Source organism: Suncus etruscus, chromosome 8, assembly GCF_024139225.1.
Source record: "Suncus etruscus isolate mSunEtr1 chromosome 8, mSunEtr1.pri.cur, whole genome shotgun sequence".
Lineage (NCBI taxonomy): Eukaryota > Metazoa > Chordata > Mammalia > Eulipotyphla > Soricidae > Suncus > Suncus etruscus.
In genome coordinates, this window is record NC_064855.1 from 56,048,703 (window position 1) to 56,062,547 (window position 13,845).

Below are 13,845 nucleotides of genomic sequence, written 5' to 3' on the forward strand. Positions count from 1 at the left end.
ACAAAAAGACCTGTAAAAATTCTGAGTTTTTAATCCTAATTTCAAGCTAACAGGAGAAACTGCCTCAAACTCATAGATTTGACAAAACATAGGAGACTCCTATGCTGTGACAGTGGTCTGTCACTCAGCAGAAGAGCTCCAGGGGCGATGTGCTATCTACCTGACCTCCATATACCACAGGGGCTGAAGCTGTGTGCAGAAGGCTGTTTGGATTTTTGGAAACTCTCCAGTTTGAGAACACACATTTCTTATAAAAGGGTCTAAAGCAAAACTCAATTTTATCCCAGAAAGAGACACTATCTTTACTATACTGAACAATAAACAAAACTGTCCTCTGCTCCAGATGGTTTCATTGTCTTTTTCTTCTAAGTGTGATCACCATGCAAATATCTTTAAAAAGACAGCTAAGAATAAAGTACTGGCAAGACGCACTTAGAATTATCTTCTAATAGTACCACTAATGAAACTGATTAGGATTCTAAGTGGAAGCATATTTAACTCACTCAAAAGATGGAAAATTTATAGATTCAAAAGACTGAGTTTAGATATGATTTCAAAGTAGAACTGGTTTAGGAAAGTGCTGTAGATGATAAAGCCTATCACATATTGATATGCTTTTTCCATTATAACCCTCTTATAATCACTGTCATATAAAATAAAGTAATTTCAAAGGGCTGGTTTCAATTGCTACCCACCTTCATAGGAAGAGTTAAGTATTAATATCAGACTTTCAAATGTTTCAGGGGTTCTAAATCTTCAGAGATCAGGAACTCATTGGTATAATAAACAAAATCTATGAGTACAACAGAAAAAAATATATGCACTAGAATATAACTGTTCACATAGTTTTGGGGGTGGGGGGAGAGGGTCACACATTCTCTGAACCCTTTATTAGTATGGAGTCTCAAGTTAAAGCCTATCCTTTGAACAAGAACATTTCAACATGGGATCCTTTATTGGTATTATCGAAAGGTCCAGTTTAAATGGGGAGTGTAACTTAGTGGCAGAGCACTTGCTTTGGCACATGAAATGTGAGCATGATCACAAATTAAATAATCATAATAAAAATTTTAGTTTAACCTCACTAGGTCATAGATCCAGATGTCACGTAGCTGACATCCTCAGTTATTTGAACTATAACCCCTAATCAGGAAGATATTTTAAGGAAAAAAATACTGGAATAAGCTATAAAATTTAGTGTTTCAAAGACAAAATTTTCAGTAATACAGCTGAACTGCGATCTTTTGAAACCTGACTCTGGGAGAATTTATGATGATTCAATTAGAAAGGTGGAAAAAATGGAAGTGAGGGAATAATGAGAGAAAGGCAGAATTAATAACTGCACTGAATAATTGCTGACAGTATGACAAAAAACTGTTACAAAACAACCACAAACCAGAAAGAACTCAAAGTTCATTTGGTTCAAATGGTATTTTGGTGGAAGGACAAAACTTCTTTGTGGATAAGGGTTCAGAGATTTTAGGAATAACTATTCCATACAAGAGCAGAAGTACAAGTTTTTGAAAAGTTCAGTTCAAATTGTTTTATATATTCTAGACAAAATAATGGGAAAACATACACTATATCTTCAAACTATTTCAATGAGACAAAAATGTGTTGCTGACTAAGCCAGAAGAGAGAACCCAATATTTAGAAAATGTCTTTCAATCGAAAAGCATCTTACCTAAAACTTAATCCTTTTAACAGGCATGAGGCAAGTAATTGAATTTCCTTTTAAGACTGAACACTCAGATTTTGTGAGTTCAAATAATTTTTTCAGAGCCAAATAACTGTTAGAGAATCAAATTGAGACTCAAATTTAGCTTCTTTTATTTTTTTCGTATTATCAAGACTTTCAGGGTGAAAATTCAGCTTCAGAGATAATCTGTTCATATGTAATTTTCTGAAACATCTGATAAATAACACTTCTATCCAATTAGAGAATTTTTCTCTATAATATAATTATATTAATTTTTTTTCTAATTCTATATGTTAAAATTGGAATTCAGAACAACTCCTTGCTTTGTTACATTTTCCCTTTCCTTTTGATATTGGTATTATTGCTGTTGCAATGACAGAGGGAGAGGGTTTCACAAACTTAACTGTGGTTCTAGAACACATTCGATTGAGGTACTCTGGAGATCATATGCTAAGCTGTAACTAAGGTAGAAATATTCCTGTTCTATCTGGACCCATCATAGCAGGCTGAAATTATGTCCCTAAACTGGTTCTTTTCCCAAAGCTCACTTCTTTCTTCCTGGAGGTGTGGGTGTTGTTCCACCACTTCATCAATGGGCAAGATAATTACTGTCATATAGAGTCACATTCCAAAGTGACTCTATGGCTCCACTTGAGCTACCCAGTTTGGTCTTAGTTAAACTCACAGATTTGTCCTTTTTTCTTACTCTTTCTTACTAGAACTGTTGGGGAGGGAGACACCCTCATGATGTCTCCTAAATGACATTTGGGACACAGACATGGTTGAAGGTCCAAATAACAATCAGGTAAGAAGAGTGCCATTAGTGCCTTAAAGACTTTAAATGAAGCTAAATCTCACTGTAGAGTCAACACCTAATTGTTAATTCATCTCCCAAGTATGGTCTCCTAATGGTATGATATATTTCTATCAGCAATGTCTAGAAATTAATCAAATGTTAGGGGTCTCTTCATGAATTCAGCAATAGGCACTACCAGCAATTCTCTGCCAGCCTCTCGAGTCAGCCTTTACCCCTCTAGCACACAGCTCAGATGTGTACAGTGGCCTGTCTAACCCTAGCATGAAGTAGCCCCCCCAATCCATATGAAACATAGAATCAATTCCCTCCTAGCCAAGTAATACTTTTTTATTAAACATCATAGAAACCCCTAGCAGGCACTCATGCTATCTACAGAAATAAAAGTTTATGTATAACCACAGGAAAAACTAGTTCACTCATTTTTCAGAAGAACCTCAGAAATATAAAAATTGAAAAAGGTCAAACTGAAGTTACAAACTATTTCTTCTCAAATAAGATTCAAAAGAAGAGAACATGAGAGACATGTGTCAAAAACCCCAAAACAGATACAACCAAAGAGTGGTGGAATGGTCATCAGTAATATTTGGAAACAAGAGGCTCCTAACTTTTTCAAGCATTAGAGGTTCTGAGTCATAAGTTTATGTTACAGTTCTTGAGGAGCTATGAGCATAATTTCAATAAGAGGAAACATGATAGCTTCTTAATCAAATTAAATAGCTAAATGAAAGCAGTAATTACTTAAATTTACTTGACAAATTAGCAAGACAAATTAATTGAAACACTACTTTTGATCTTTAGAATGTAATTAAGAAAATATTTAATGGATGAAAATATATCTAAGAAAGAATTATATCAATTGGACAACTTGATTATCAAGACCTTATTTGTAACATGGAATTTCAAACTTACTGTTATGGAACATAAAAACACAAATAAAGATTGATCAGAAAGTAGTCATTAAAAATGGTCCTGAGCAATGATAAGCATAAGTGTTAACACTACTGTGACCATGTTACCTCAACTAATAAAAATAAAATATCAAGAAAAAATGAGTGATAGCAAAATTTAAAACATTTGTTTAAAGTTATAAATGGACAATATACATTGTTCTTATCACAGGTACTATACTGCTTTGTTCTCTCAAAAATTAATAAATAAAACAACATTTCAAAACAGTGTTCAAGGCAATTCTCTAGTTCAGAAAGACTCTAAGCTTGGGTCATATCTTCTAATTCCTGGTAATCTTAAATTTTCTTGGTTTTTATTTTTTAGGTCAAAGAAGTTTAATCTATTAAACTAAATTCTAACCAGATTTTCAAAAACTACAAAAATTAACAGTAATATTTTTTCAAAGTTTGGTAATTGACCAATTGTTTTCAATTTATCTAGGATGTTTGTTTATTTTATTTTGGAACAAAACCAGTAGTGTTCAGTGGCTACTTCCGTTCAATTGTTGGGGTCACTCCAGACAATACTCAGAGGATCATGCAGTTCCAGGGAGCAATCCTAGAACTCCAGCATGCAAAGTATGTGCTCCAATACATTATTTTTCTGGCTTCTGGGATACTCAATTTAAACACTAAACAGAGAATTTTAGTGTCTGAGGAACAGAAACTTCAGAATCTATATTTGTAACAAATCTACCTCTGATTCTAAGGCTAAAGATGGAGAGTTATGGTCTAGGCAAGTTGTATAATTTCAGTGGAAAGATTAACAATGCAATGAGTTTGGATTCTATTTTCCCTTGTTTATAAATGCACATTTTTATCTGCCCCTTGCCTCTTCATAAGTAAGTGCGATATAAAGGCAAATAGAAGGAGCCATCTTTGATTTATATAAATAGTTACTTGTATGAAATTACTTCAAAGCTCTGAATGCAGTACAAATCAAAAATGCTTTTAAATATAGTGTTTAAAGTTGGTTATAGGACATGTAAAGAACGACCCAACTTTTCTTGAGGAAAGGAGCCAAAGAAATGTAGATTTCTACTTACTCATGTAATATTACAGTACAACTTTTAACTTTCCTGCTTCACTGTGATTTACATTTACATTTCTGATATCAATTGAAGCCTTTTTTTTTATGAATGTTCTTTTTCACTCTCCCCTCCACCAGTGTTCCCATTCCCTCTCTTGTGCTTATTCAGGTCCCTCTGTCTCTTCTCTTGGCTCTTCCTGCAGCCTTCCTCTTGATCCCATACATATGTCCACACTCACTAACCTAACCCCTCTTCAGCCTGGCGGCCTCAGTTAATATCTAAAAGCTTAAAGAGGTTACATACAATTGAAATGTTATAGAATGACTAGATAAAATACCAAACAGATGGCTTGTAGTTGTACGTAAGGAAAAGCATGTCTGAAGATATCCAATAAGCAAATGAACAAATATGCTCCATGAGTTAGAAATTTCTATGGAAGATCTGTTCAGGCTTGACTAACACCAGCTGGTTTTGGAATAACCTGGGCTCTGTATACATCCCCTACAAGGCTGTTCCTTCCTGTCATGCCACCTGTCTTAGACATTGATGTGTGGTTCACTTACCCATGGTATCTTCTTTCTCTTTCTCAGAAGTTTCTGAGATCTCCAGTCTCACTGGCACAAATGGTTGTAAGCTTTTCCATCCTATGCTAGTAGTGTTAAGAGATTGGTTGACCAAGATAAATTCATAATCCTAGCCTTGTATGTGACAATAACACACTATAAGGGAATTGTGGTATTTAGAAACAAAAAACACACCTTGAAATGAACATGTTATCCAGATGGGGAGAGTATGAGAGGATAGAACTTAGAGTCCTCTGACTATAACCTCAGCCTATAACTGAGATTATAAATTTTCCATGGGGTGTAGCCATAAGCAGTTTGACATGAACTATCTTTAGAAGATAGTTACAGAGATGAACAGCTGTGGCAGTGACTGCAAGGATCCTACAGATAAGAACAGTATTGCTTTACTCTACAGAAATTTCTGCCAATCTTGGCTTGGACTCAATAAATCAGGTGGAATAATATTGGCAAGACAACAACAATTCCTCTGCAGGGAACTGCTCATTTCCTTTCAACCACCTTCCCATGTGTACTCTTTGTTTGTGGGCCATATCCAGATGTACAAGATATAGAACCAGAGTCTCCAGCAATACAAAGTATGCATTCAATTTAATCACATGTATTATATTAATGAATATCTGCCTCTTCCATTGGTTTGTAAGGTTTCAAAGAATAGTCAAGTGCTGGCTTCAATTCATCACTAAGATTATGGCCCAGCGCAAAATCTGGCACATACACACCACACACTCCTTCAGCATTTGTTGGCTGGATAGTGGAATATATTCCTGAAATAATCTTCCACTGGGAGGAGAGTTTGTTTCAGGATGTGATATAAAATGAGTAACAACATTTCAATAATTACACAGCTAAAATGTGACACATTTCTCATACTGAAGGTGTGAGCTTTGAAAATATTAAAGTTGGATAAAATAGCGTTGATGGGTCCCAGAACCCTGCCAGAGGGATTCCTGAGCACTACCAGATGTATTTCTCCCCGAGTCTCCCCCATAGCATTTCCCAGCCCCTAAGAGAACATGTCCTTATAGTCTCATTTGACAAAAGGCAGACATAAACTCATGATCACCATGGCAGAGGCAGGATTAACAGTGTCAACAGCGGCTGTGTCAACAGTGGGCATGTCACTGAGAGTGGAACAGAGCCATCTCTGCTAAGATGTTGGTCCGCATGCACATGAGCTCTGGCATGCCCAGCTCCAACCAAATCTCCCATACCTATCACCCAAGTTTGCTCCATAATCTGTGACAACATTCATTCTCTATAGCTTGGCCTTTATCAGTGTTTCAAGAGATAGCAATACTCTTAAGAACAGAAAATAGACAAAGTTAGATGAGATAAGCCTATTGAAAACTTTATGCTATTTTTTCTTTAGGTCTTTTTAAGAAAGAAAAGATCATAAAGTCTGCTAAGATCTTTGTAACCAAAGATATATCAACTAAACAATCTCAATTCACCCATTCAGGTAAACTAAAGCACATTTTAATTCTAAATGATGATGTATGTCTCTAATTCTTTTTTGGGTGAGCGTACACCCAGCAGCACTCAAAGGCTACTCCTGGTTCTGCATTCAGAAATTACTCCTGGCAGGTTCGGGGAACCATATGGGATGCTGTGGATTGAATGTGGGTCAGACATATGCAAGGCAAACACCCTACCTGCTGTGCTATTGCTCTGGTGTTGGCTACCGTGACTGACTCAGTGGTTACTTTTGCAAAACTCCCTGCCATTTTTTCAGTGCTAAGTGCTGTCTGCTATAAGCCCATATACCAACAGGAAAAAGGCAACCTTCAAGTAATAAGTAACTTCTCAGCCTAGGGGAGGAAGACACTGCCTGATACCATGGAGCCAAGTCTCCCCTTAACTTACATTCCTGAGTTAATAGCTAAACCTCATCGCCCTATGTAACAGAGCTTGCCCCACGTTGGGTGCCAAAATGCGGGGTCCTGCAAGCCCCCCGGAGGGGCCCGGCCAGCAGGAATCAGTCGAGAGGCTCACGGACGACCGCACCTTTATTTAGCAGGGCTAGAAGCACAACCACACCTGTAAAAAATCTAAGAGAGGTTAATAATAATGACCTTTGAACTCTGGCCCTGACTTCTCTTTTGAACCCCTTTGTCATTTTTCAATCTAATCCTAAATGGAGCAGGGAAAGCCTCTTCAACAAGTGGTGTTGGCACAACTGGTTAGCCACTTGCAAAAAAGTCAACTTAGACCCCCAGCTAACATTATATACAAAGGTAAAATCCAAATGGTATCAGACCTGATTCCATAAGATATATAGAACAACATGTAGGTAAAACACTCCATGACATTGAGTATAAAGGCATCTTCAAAGAGGAAACTGCACTCTCCAAGCAAGTGGAAGCAGATATAAACAGATGGGATTATATTAAACTGAGAATTATTTGCACCTCAAAGGAAATAGTGCCCAGGATACAAGAGCCACCGACTGAGTGGGAAAAACTATTCACGCAATACCCATCAGGTAAGGGGCTAATCTCCAAAATATATAAGGCACTGACAGAAATTTACAAGAAAAAAACATCTAATCCCATCAAAAAATGGGGAGAAGAAATGGACAAACTTTGATAAAGAAATACAAATGGCCAAAAGGCACATAAAAAATGCTACACATCACTAATCATCAGGGAGATGCAAATCAAAAAAAACTATGAGGTACCCATCTCACACCACAGAGATTGGCGCACATCACAAAGAATGAGAACAAGCAGTGCGGGTGAGGATGGGGAGGGAAAGAAACTCTTATTCACTGCTGGTGGAATGCCGACTAGTCCAACCTTTATGAAAAGCGATATGGAGATTCCTCCAAAACCTAGAAATTGAGCTCCCATACAATCCAGCTATACCACTCCTAGAGATATACCCTAGAAAAAAATACAATACAAAAATTCCTTCCTCACACCTATATTCATTGCAGCATGATTTACAATATCCAGACTCTGGAAACAAGATGCCCTTCAACAAATGAATGGCTAAAGAAACAGTGGTACATTTACACAATGGAATATTATACAGCCATCAGGAGAGATGAAGTCATGAAATTTTCCTATGCATGGACTTTATTATGTGAGTGAAATAAGTCAGAAAGAGAGAGATAGATGCAAAATAGTCTTGCTCATCTATGAGTTTTAAGAAAAATAAAAGACATTCTTGCAATAATTTTTAGAGACAAAAGAGAGGAAGGCTGGAAGTTCCAACTCACTACATGAAGCTCACCACAAAGAGCGATGAGTGCAGTTAGAGAAATAACTACATTGAGAACTATCATAACAATGTGAATGAATGAGGGAAGTAGAAAGCCTGTCTAGAGTACAAGCGGAAGTGCGGTGGGGAGGAGGGAGATTTTGGACATTGATGATAGGACTATTGCACTGGTGATGGGGGTGTGTGTGTTCTCTTACATGAATGAAACCGAACCACAATCATTTTTGTAATCAAGGTGTTTAAATAAAGATATTAATTAAAAAATTAAATATAAAATTAAAATAACATTCTGGTTTTTAAAATTGTTAAATACAACTTTTTATTTTAATATAATTTTATAATAAACTACCATCAGTAAAATGGCAAATTTTTTTCTTTACTCTTAAATTTGATGTTCACATTTTTAATTTACAATGCTGAGAATACATCAAATACTGAAGTGTGATAATGAAAATCACAAATAACAGTATCAGCATCATTATAACCTGCTAATTAACAGTGCAACGTACAAAACAAGAAATCAGCAAGAACAGTGTTCAAGCAAGTTGAGACCTGTGAAACAGCCCCAAATGCCTAAAAAAATCAAAAAAAGAAAAATGCTAAACATTGTATTAAACTATTCTCCCTGGACACAACTTGCTTTCTAGAGGCAAAACAAACATGCCAAAAAAGACCAGATAGCTAATATGAGTTTTATCTTCCCTATATTCATGGCAACAGAAAACGATTCAGATATAAGAATCCTACCATCAAAGAGTGTAAGTGGGAGTGGGATCTGCCATTGCCATTAAAACATTATGTGGAGTGTGAGCAGGGAATTCTATGAATAAGGCCTGTTTTATTTTGAGCAATGTAGAGCTTTTGTTGCTCATTGAGTCAAAAAAATAGTGAGATAGTACAGAGATTGAGGCATATGCCTTGTATTTATTTGACTGACCCTGGCTCAATTCAAAGCATTGGAATGATCCCTGAGCACAGATGTTAGCTCTGAGCAGTGTCAGGTGTGGGGTTCCCTAAAATTTGATTCATTAGAAAATTTAATTGACATTTTAATCCTTCTTCTTGAAAATTGATTTATCATTATTTGACCAAATAATTTTAGTACTACATTTGAATATCACTCTATATATAGCATCCACCACTAAAGTTCTAGTAATATTTTATATGAATGTTTAGATTTTTATTATGGTATCAGATTAATCTTATCTTTGTACAGAAAAAAAGTAAAAAAGATAGGAAAATAATGAACAGTGATAATGAAAATAAAAATAATAGATACTTTTGTAAGATAGAAAAATAATGAACAGTGATAATAAAAATGAAAATAATAGTTACTGTTGTTATAGTCATTCAGAATTTTCTTTTTAAATTCAAATATTTAACATAATGAGTATATTAGCAGCTCACTAACATCAAAGACAGTCTTTCGCTCTTATTTTGTTTACTCTTAGGAGTCTCCTCAGAAATGCTCAGGACTATAAGGACTATTTCTGGTACTGTTGAGAACTATATGCTGCTGGGAATAGAACTTAAAACCTCACACACTCAGGGCATATGCTTCACCCCTCTGAGCTAGTGCCCTGGCCCCACTCATACTTTATGGGACTATATAATTATCATTATTTGACAATTAGAGCTTTATGAGCTTATAAATTTAACTTATGACAGCAACTACACAAAACAATGCATGGCTTATTCAAGACCCAACTAGATTTTTTTGTTTGTTTGTTTTTGGGTCACACCCAGCAGCGCTCAGGGGTTACTACTGGCTCTATGTTCAGAAATCGCTCCTGGCAGTCTTGGGGGATCATATAGGATGCTGGGATTTGAACCACTATCCTTCTGCATGCAAGGCAAATGCCCTACCTACTATCTCTCCGGTCCCAAGACTCAACTAAATTTTAATCCACTTTACAAAGTTTTCTACTATCCCAGACTAAATTATATTGAGATTCTTGGTTCTTGTTGTCATTTCCTTGATGACTTTGCTTCATTTTTCTAGGTGGGATGTGAAATACTCCAAGAGAATCATTTTTAGCATGGCCTTGAGTAATAAAAATGTTTTTGAATGAATTCACTAATGACTATAAACTCTTTAGAGCAGAAACTATTTCTTACTTTTGGATCTATAATCTTTACATAGTACAGACAAACAGGAGCACAATGGATACATAATTGTGTGTGCACTGTTACCCATGCCTACTGGCTATAATACCAGGCTGTGTTTTTCTCTCTCATCCCTTTTCCAACTTTTGCTTCTCTGAAGGTCCAGAAAAAATTTATTTTGAAAGAGAGTGCCAACTATGAAGAGAACTTACCCAAGTCATATTGGCCAGAAATGTAGCCACAAGTCTGCCGAACTTCTTCGCTGTCCCAGCCCAATGGATAGAGGGCACAGCCAGCACCAACCAACAATCCTGCAGAAAAGATAAGAAAAGAAGGCTTTAGTCAGGCCTTCTGCATCACTAGATAAAGGCAGCTGGGGGAGAAAAATCAATACTAGTACTATAACAAAAGAGCACGGTGTTCACATTTTGTAAAGAACCAGCCAAAGTTCTCTTAAGCAATGTTAAGGTCAGGTTGAGTCTAAGAATAATTTCAAGTTTTCTCAAAAGAGGTGGAAAAACTTGACCATTAAGGTTGGTTACAACTTTGTCTTTAAGAGCATTAAATTCTGCCCTTGCAAATCCTGTTTAGGAAATACAATCCAGAAACCCTTTATCATGCTTATAAGAAGCAAACCAATTCTCCCATCAATCCATGTAAACAAGTAGGTATGTAATTCAAAGCAAGTGAAAGTGCTAATAGGTTATGTTTCATTATTCATTAGATTCCTTTTTCAACTTAAAAAGCAAAATAGAATGTTTCAGGACATCAAGTTTTATTGAGGCTAAAAGAATATAGATTTTCTTTGAACCACTGGGGCATACTGTTTGAACCTGTACTTGAACCTATGAACCATATTGCCTGCTATGCTCTGGTAAAAAGTTATGAATCAAAGATCATCCTCTACTAGTTTCAGAAATACACTAGAAAGGAGACAGACACTGAAAGCTTAAGTTGAAACAAAGAGGAAAGTTTTATTTTAGTATTTTTCAGTAAACACATTTATTTGAAGTTTATACATAACTCAACTGACAAGTCATACAATTTTTTCTTTAATATTCAGATTAATTGATACTAACCATTCTCATGCACTGTATAGAGGCTTCCACTTTTTTTCCTGGGCCAACAAGAATGTATATTAAATAATTTCTATCATCATTGGAGAGGAAATTATCAACTTGGGAAACAGAAAACTAAGTACAAAGAATAGATTGATATAAAGCAGGCTAAGGGAAATACATATTATAGAGAACTACAAATCCCAATCATGCTTATACAGAGGACAGGATTACTGTAAGTAATAAGGAACTGAAGGTCTGACTTTGTAATTAGATTTTTTAAATTAATATATTTATTTAAGCACCATAATTACAAATATGTTTGTAGTTGGGTTTCAATTATAAAAAGGACACCCTCCTTCACCAGTGCTATATTCCCACCACCAATGCCCCCATTTCCCTCCTCCCTCTATCCCCTGGCTGTATTCAAGACAGGCATTCTATTTCTCTCACTCACTATGATTGTCATGATAGTTGTCAATGTAGTTGTTTCTATAACTGAACTCAACACACTTTGTGGTAAACTTCATACCATGCGCAAGGCCTTTCAGCATTTACCTCTATGTCCTTGTGTACTATTACAATGTCTTTTCTTTTTCTTTATTTTTGTTTTTTTTTTTGGGGGGGGTCACACCCTTCAGTGTTCAGGGGTTACTCCTGGCTCTATGCTCAGAAATCACTCCTGACAGGCTCAGGGGACCATGTGGGATGCCGAGATTCAAACCATCGACCTTCTGCATGCAAAGCAAACACCTTACTTCCATGCTATCTCTTCGGCCCCTATTTTTCTTAAATCCCCAAAACTAATATGTGTCTTTCTTTCTCCTTCTGACTTATTTCACTCAGCATAATAGTGAGTGGTTAAAGAAACTGCGGTACATATACACAATAGAATACTATGCAGCTGTCAGGAAAAATAAAGTCATGAAATTTTCTTATACATGAATAGACATGGAAACTATTATTTTAGTATTAATGAAGTTACAAAGTTCACCTTTAGCTGACAGATTTCAATTAGGAGTTTCCAGTTTTGCTTTGAATCCTGATATGAATTAACAAAAGTTGAATGAGCCTTAATACCCTCTATTTAAATCTTGGGTTAATCTGAAAGTAACAGTTTTTCATGCCAGTCAGCAAGTTTATCATTAACATCACTTATAACTCCCACACATGCCGAGCCAGTAGGACCACTAATCACACAGTTTGATTGGCTAGAATACCAGCTTTGTCTGAGGTAATGTGAGTTGTATGTTGCTAAATGAGAAAGAACCTTAGATGAGAAAACCCATTAATATGGTAATATGGACTGTAGAATTAGAGGGCTCCTAATGCATATAGAAGAGGTGAGGGTCAATATTTCTAGAGAGAGTTCCTTCCCCATTTTCTGTGAGTGAGAGTAATGGCTGTCATCCATACCAATAATCATTTCTTCAACACCTTCTAAAGAGGATCTGCTTTCTTTTCTCACTCAGTCTCTAAATGGAGCTGTGCAAGAAGACATTCCCTAGTAGGAACTGACCAAATCATATTTGGTGTTCCTCCCAAAAATTCTGATTCCCTGATACAATAGAAAAAGTATCCATTGGTGGTGGGAATGTTGCACTGGTGAATGGGGGTGTTCTGTTTATGACTGAAACCAACTACAATCATGCTGGTAATTATGGTACTTAAATAAAGATTTTATAATAAAAAAAGAAAGTATCCTTTCATTCTAATGAGGTAAATCTTACAAATATTTACAGAAACAGCAAATCTGGTGCCACAATGGCCCATCTACAATTGTGTAACTATGAATTGTGTTGGCACTGAAGAGCAACTACTGTGCGGTTTTGCTGACTAAGCAAATGCTCGTTACTGGTTTCTTCAGGCAATTTCCCTTGGAAGAGAATTTATAGCATTCTGGAGACAATTCAAAACAAGTTTTATCCTCTGTCAGGTAAAGTGATAATTAATGAGGATGCCAGAGTTCACATAACTTGAATTTCATGAATGCGTAAAAAAAATTAGATGGTTTCATTTCTATGACACTGTTCTTCAAATAATAAACAGTTTTAAGTCAGGTGAGTAATTTTTTAAGGACAAAAAACATAGAAAAGTAGTCAACAGGAAATGATTAAATGTAAGGAAAAAAACCTAACAGTTTTCCCTTTACCTGATTTCATGCAACTGAAAAACAGTCTCATTTACAAACTCAGCATGCTGATTGACAAATATGGGTGACATATTCACAAACCACCCATTTTGGTTTAGTAACCAAGGAACTTGAAAAACAAAAGAGAAATGACTTATAATGTCTGTATAAGTGCAAGCAAATCTATGGTTCCTCAAGGAACAGAGCACTTAGCAGTCAGGGTTCTTTTGCAAAATATTGGGCTGTG

The 13,845-nt window shown here is 36.0% G+C and overlaps 1 protein-coding gene across 1 annotated transcript in view; it reads right to left on the reverse strand.

Moving 5' to 3' along the window:
- Positions 1 to 13,845, reverse strand: part of LHFPL6 (LHFPL tetraspan subfamily member 6) — a 291,971-nt gene that overhangs the window by 22,866 nt on the left and 255,260 nt on the right. Inside the window, exon 3 of the mRNA XM_049778855.1 lies at positions 10,622 to 10,720. Coding sequence (XP_049634812.1) covers positions 10,622 to 10,720 — 99 coding nt within the window. The remainder of the gene's footprint in view (positions 1 to 10,621; positions 10,721 to 13,845) is intronic.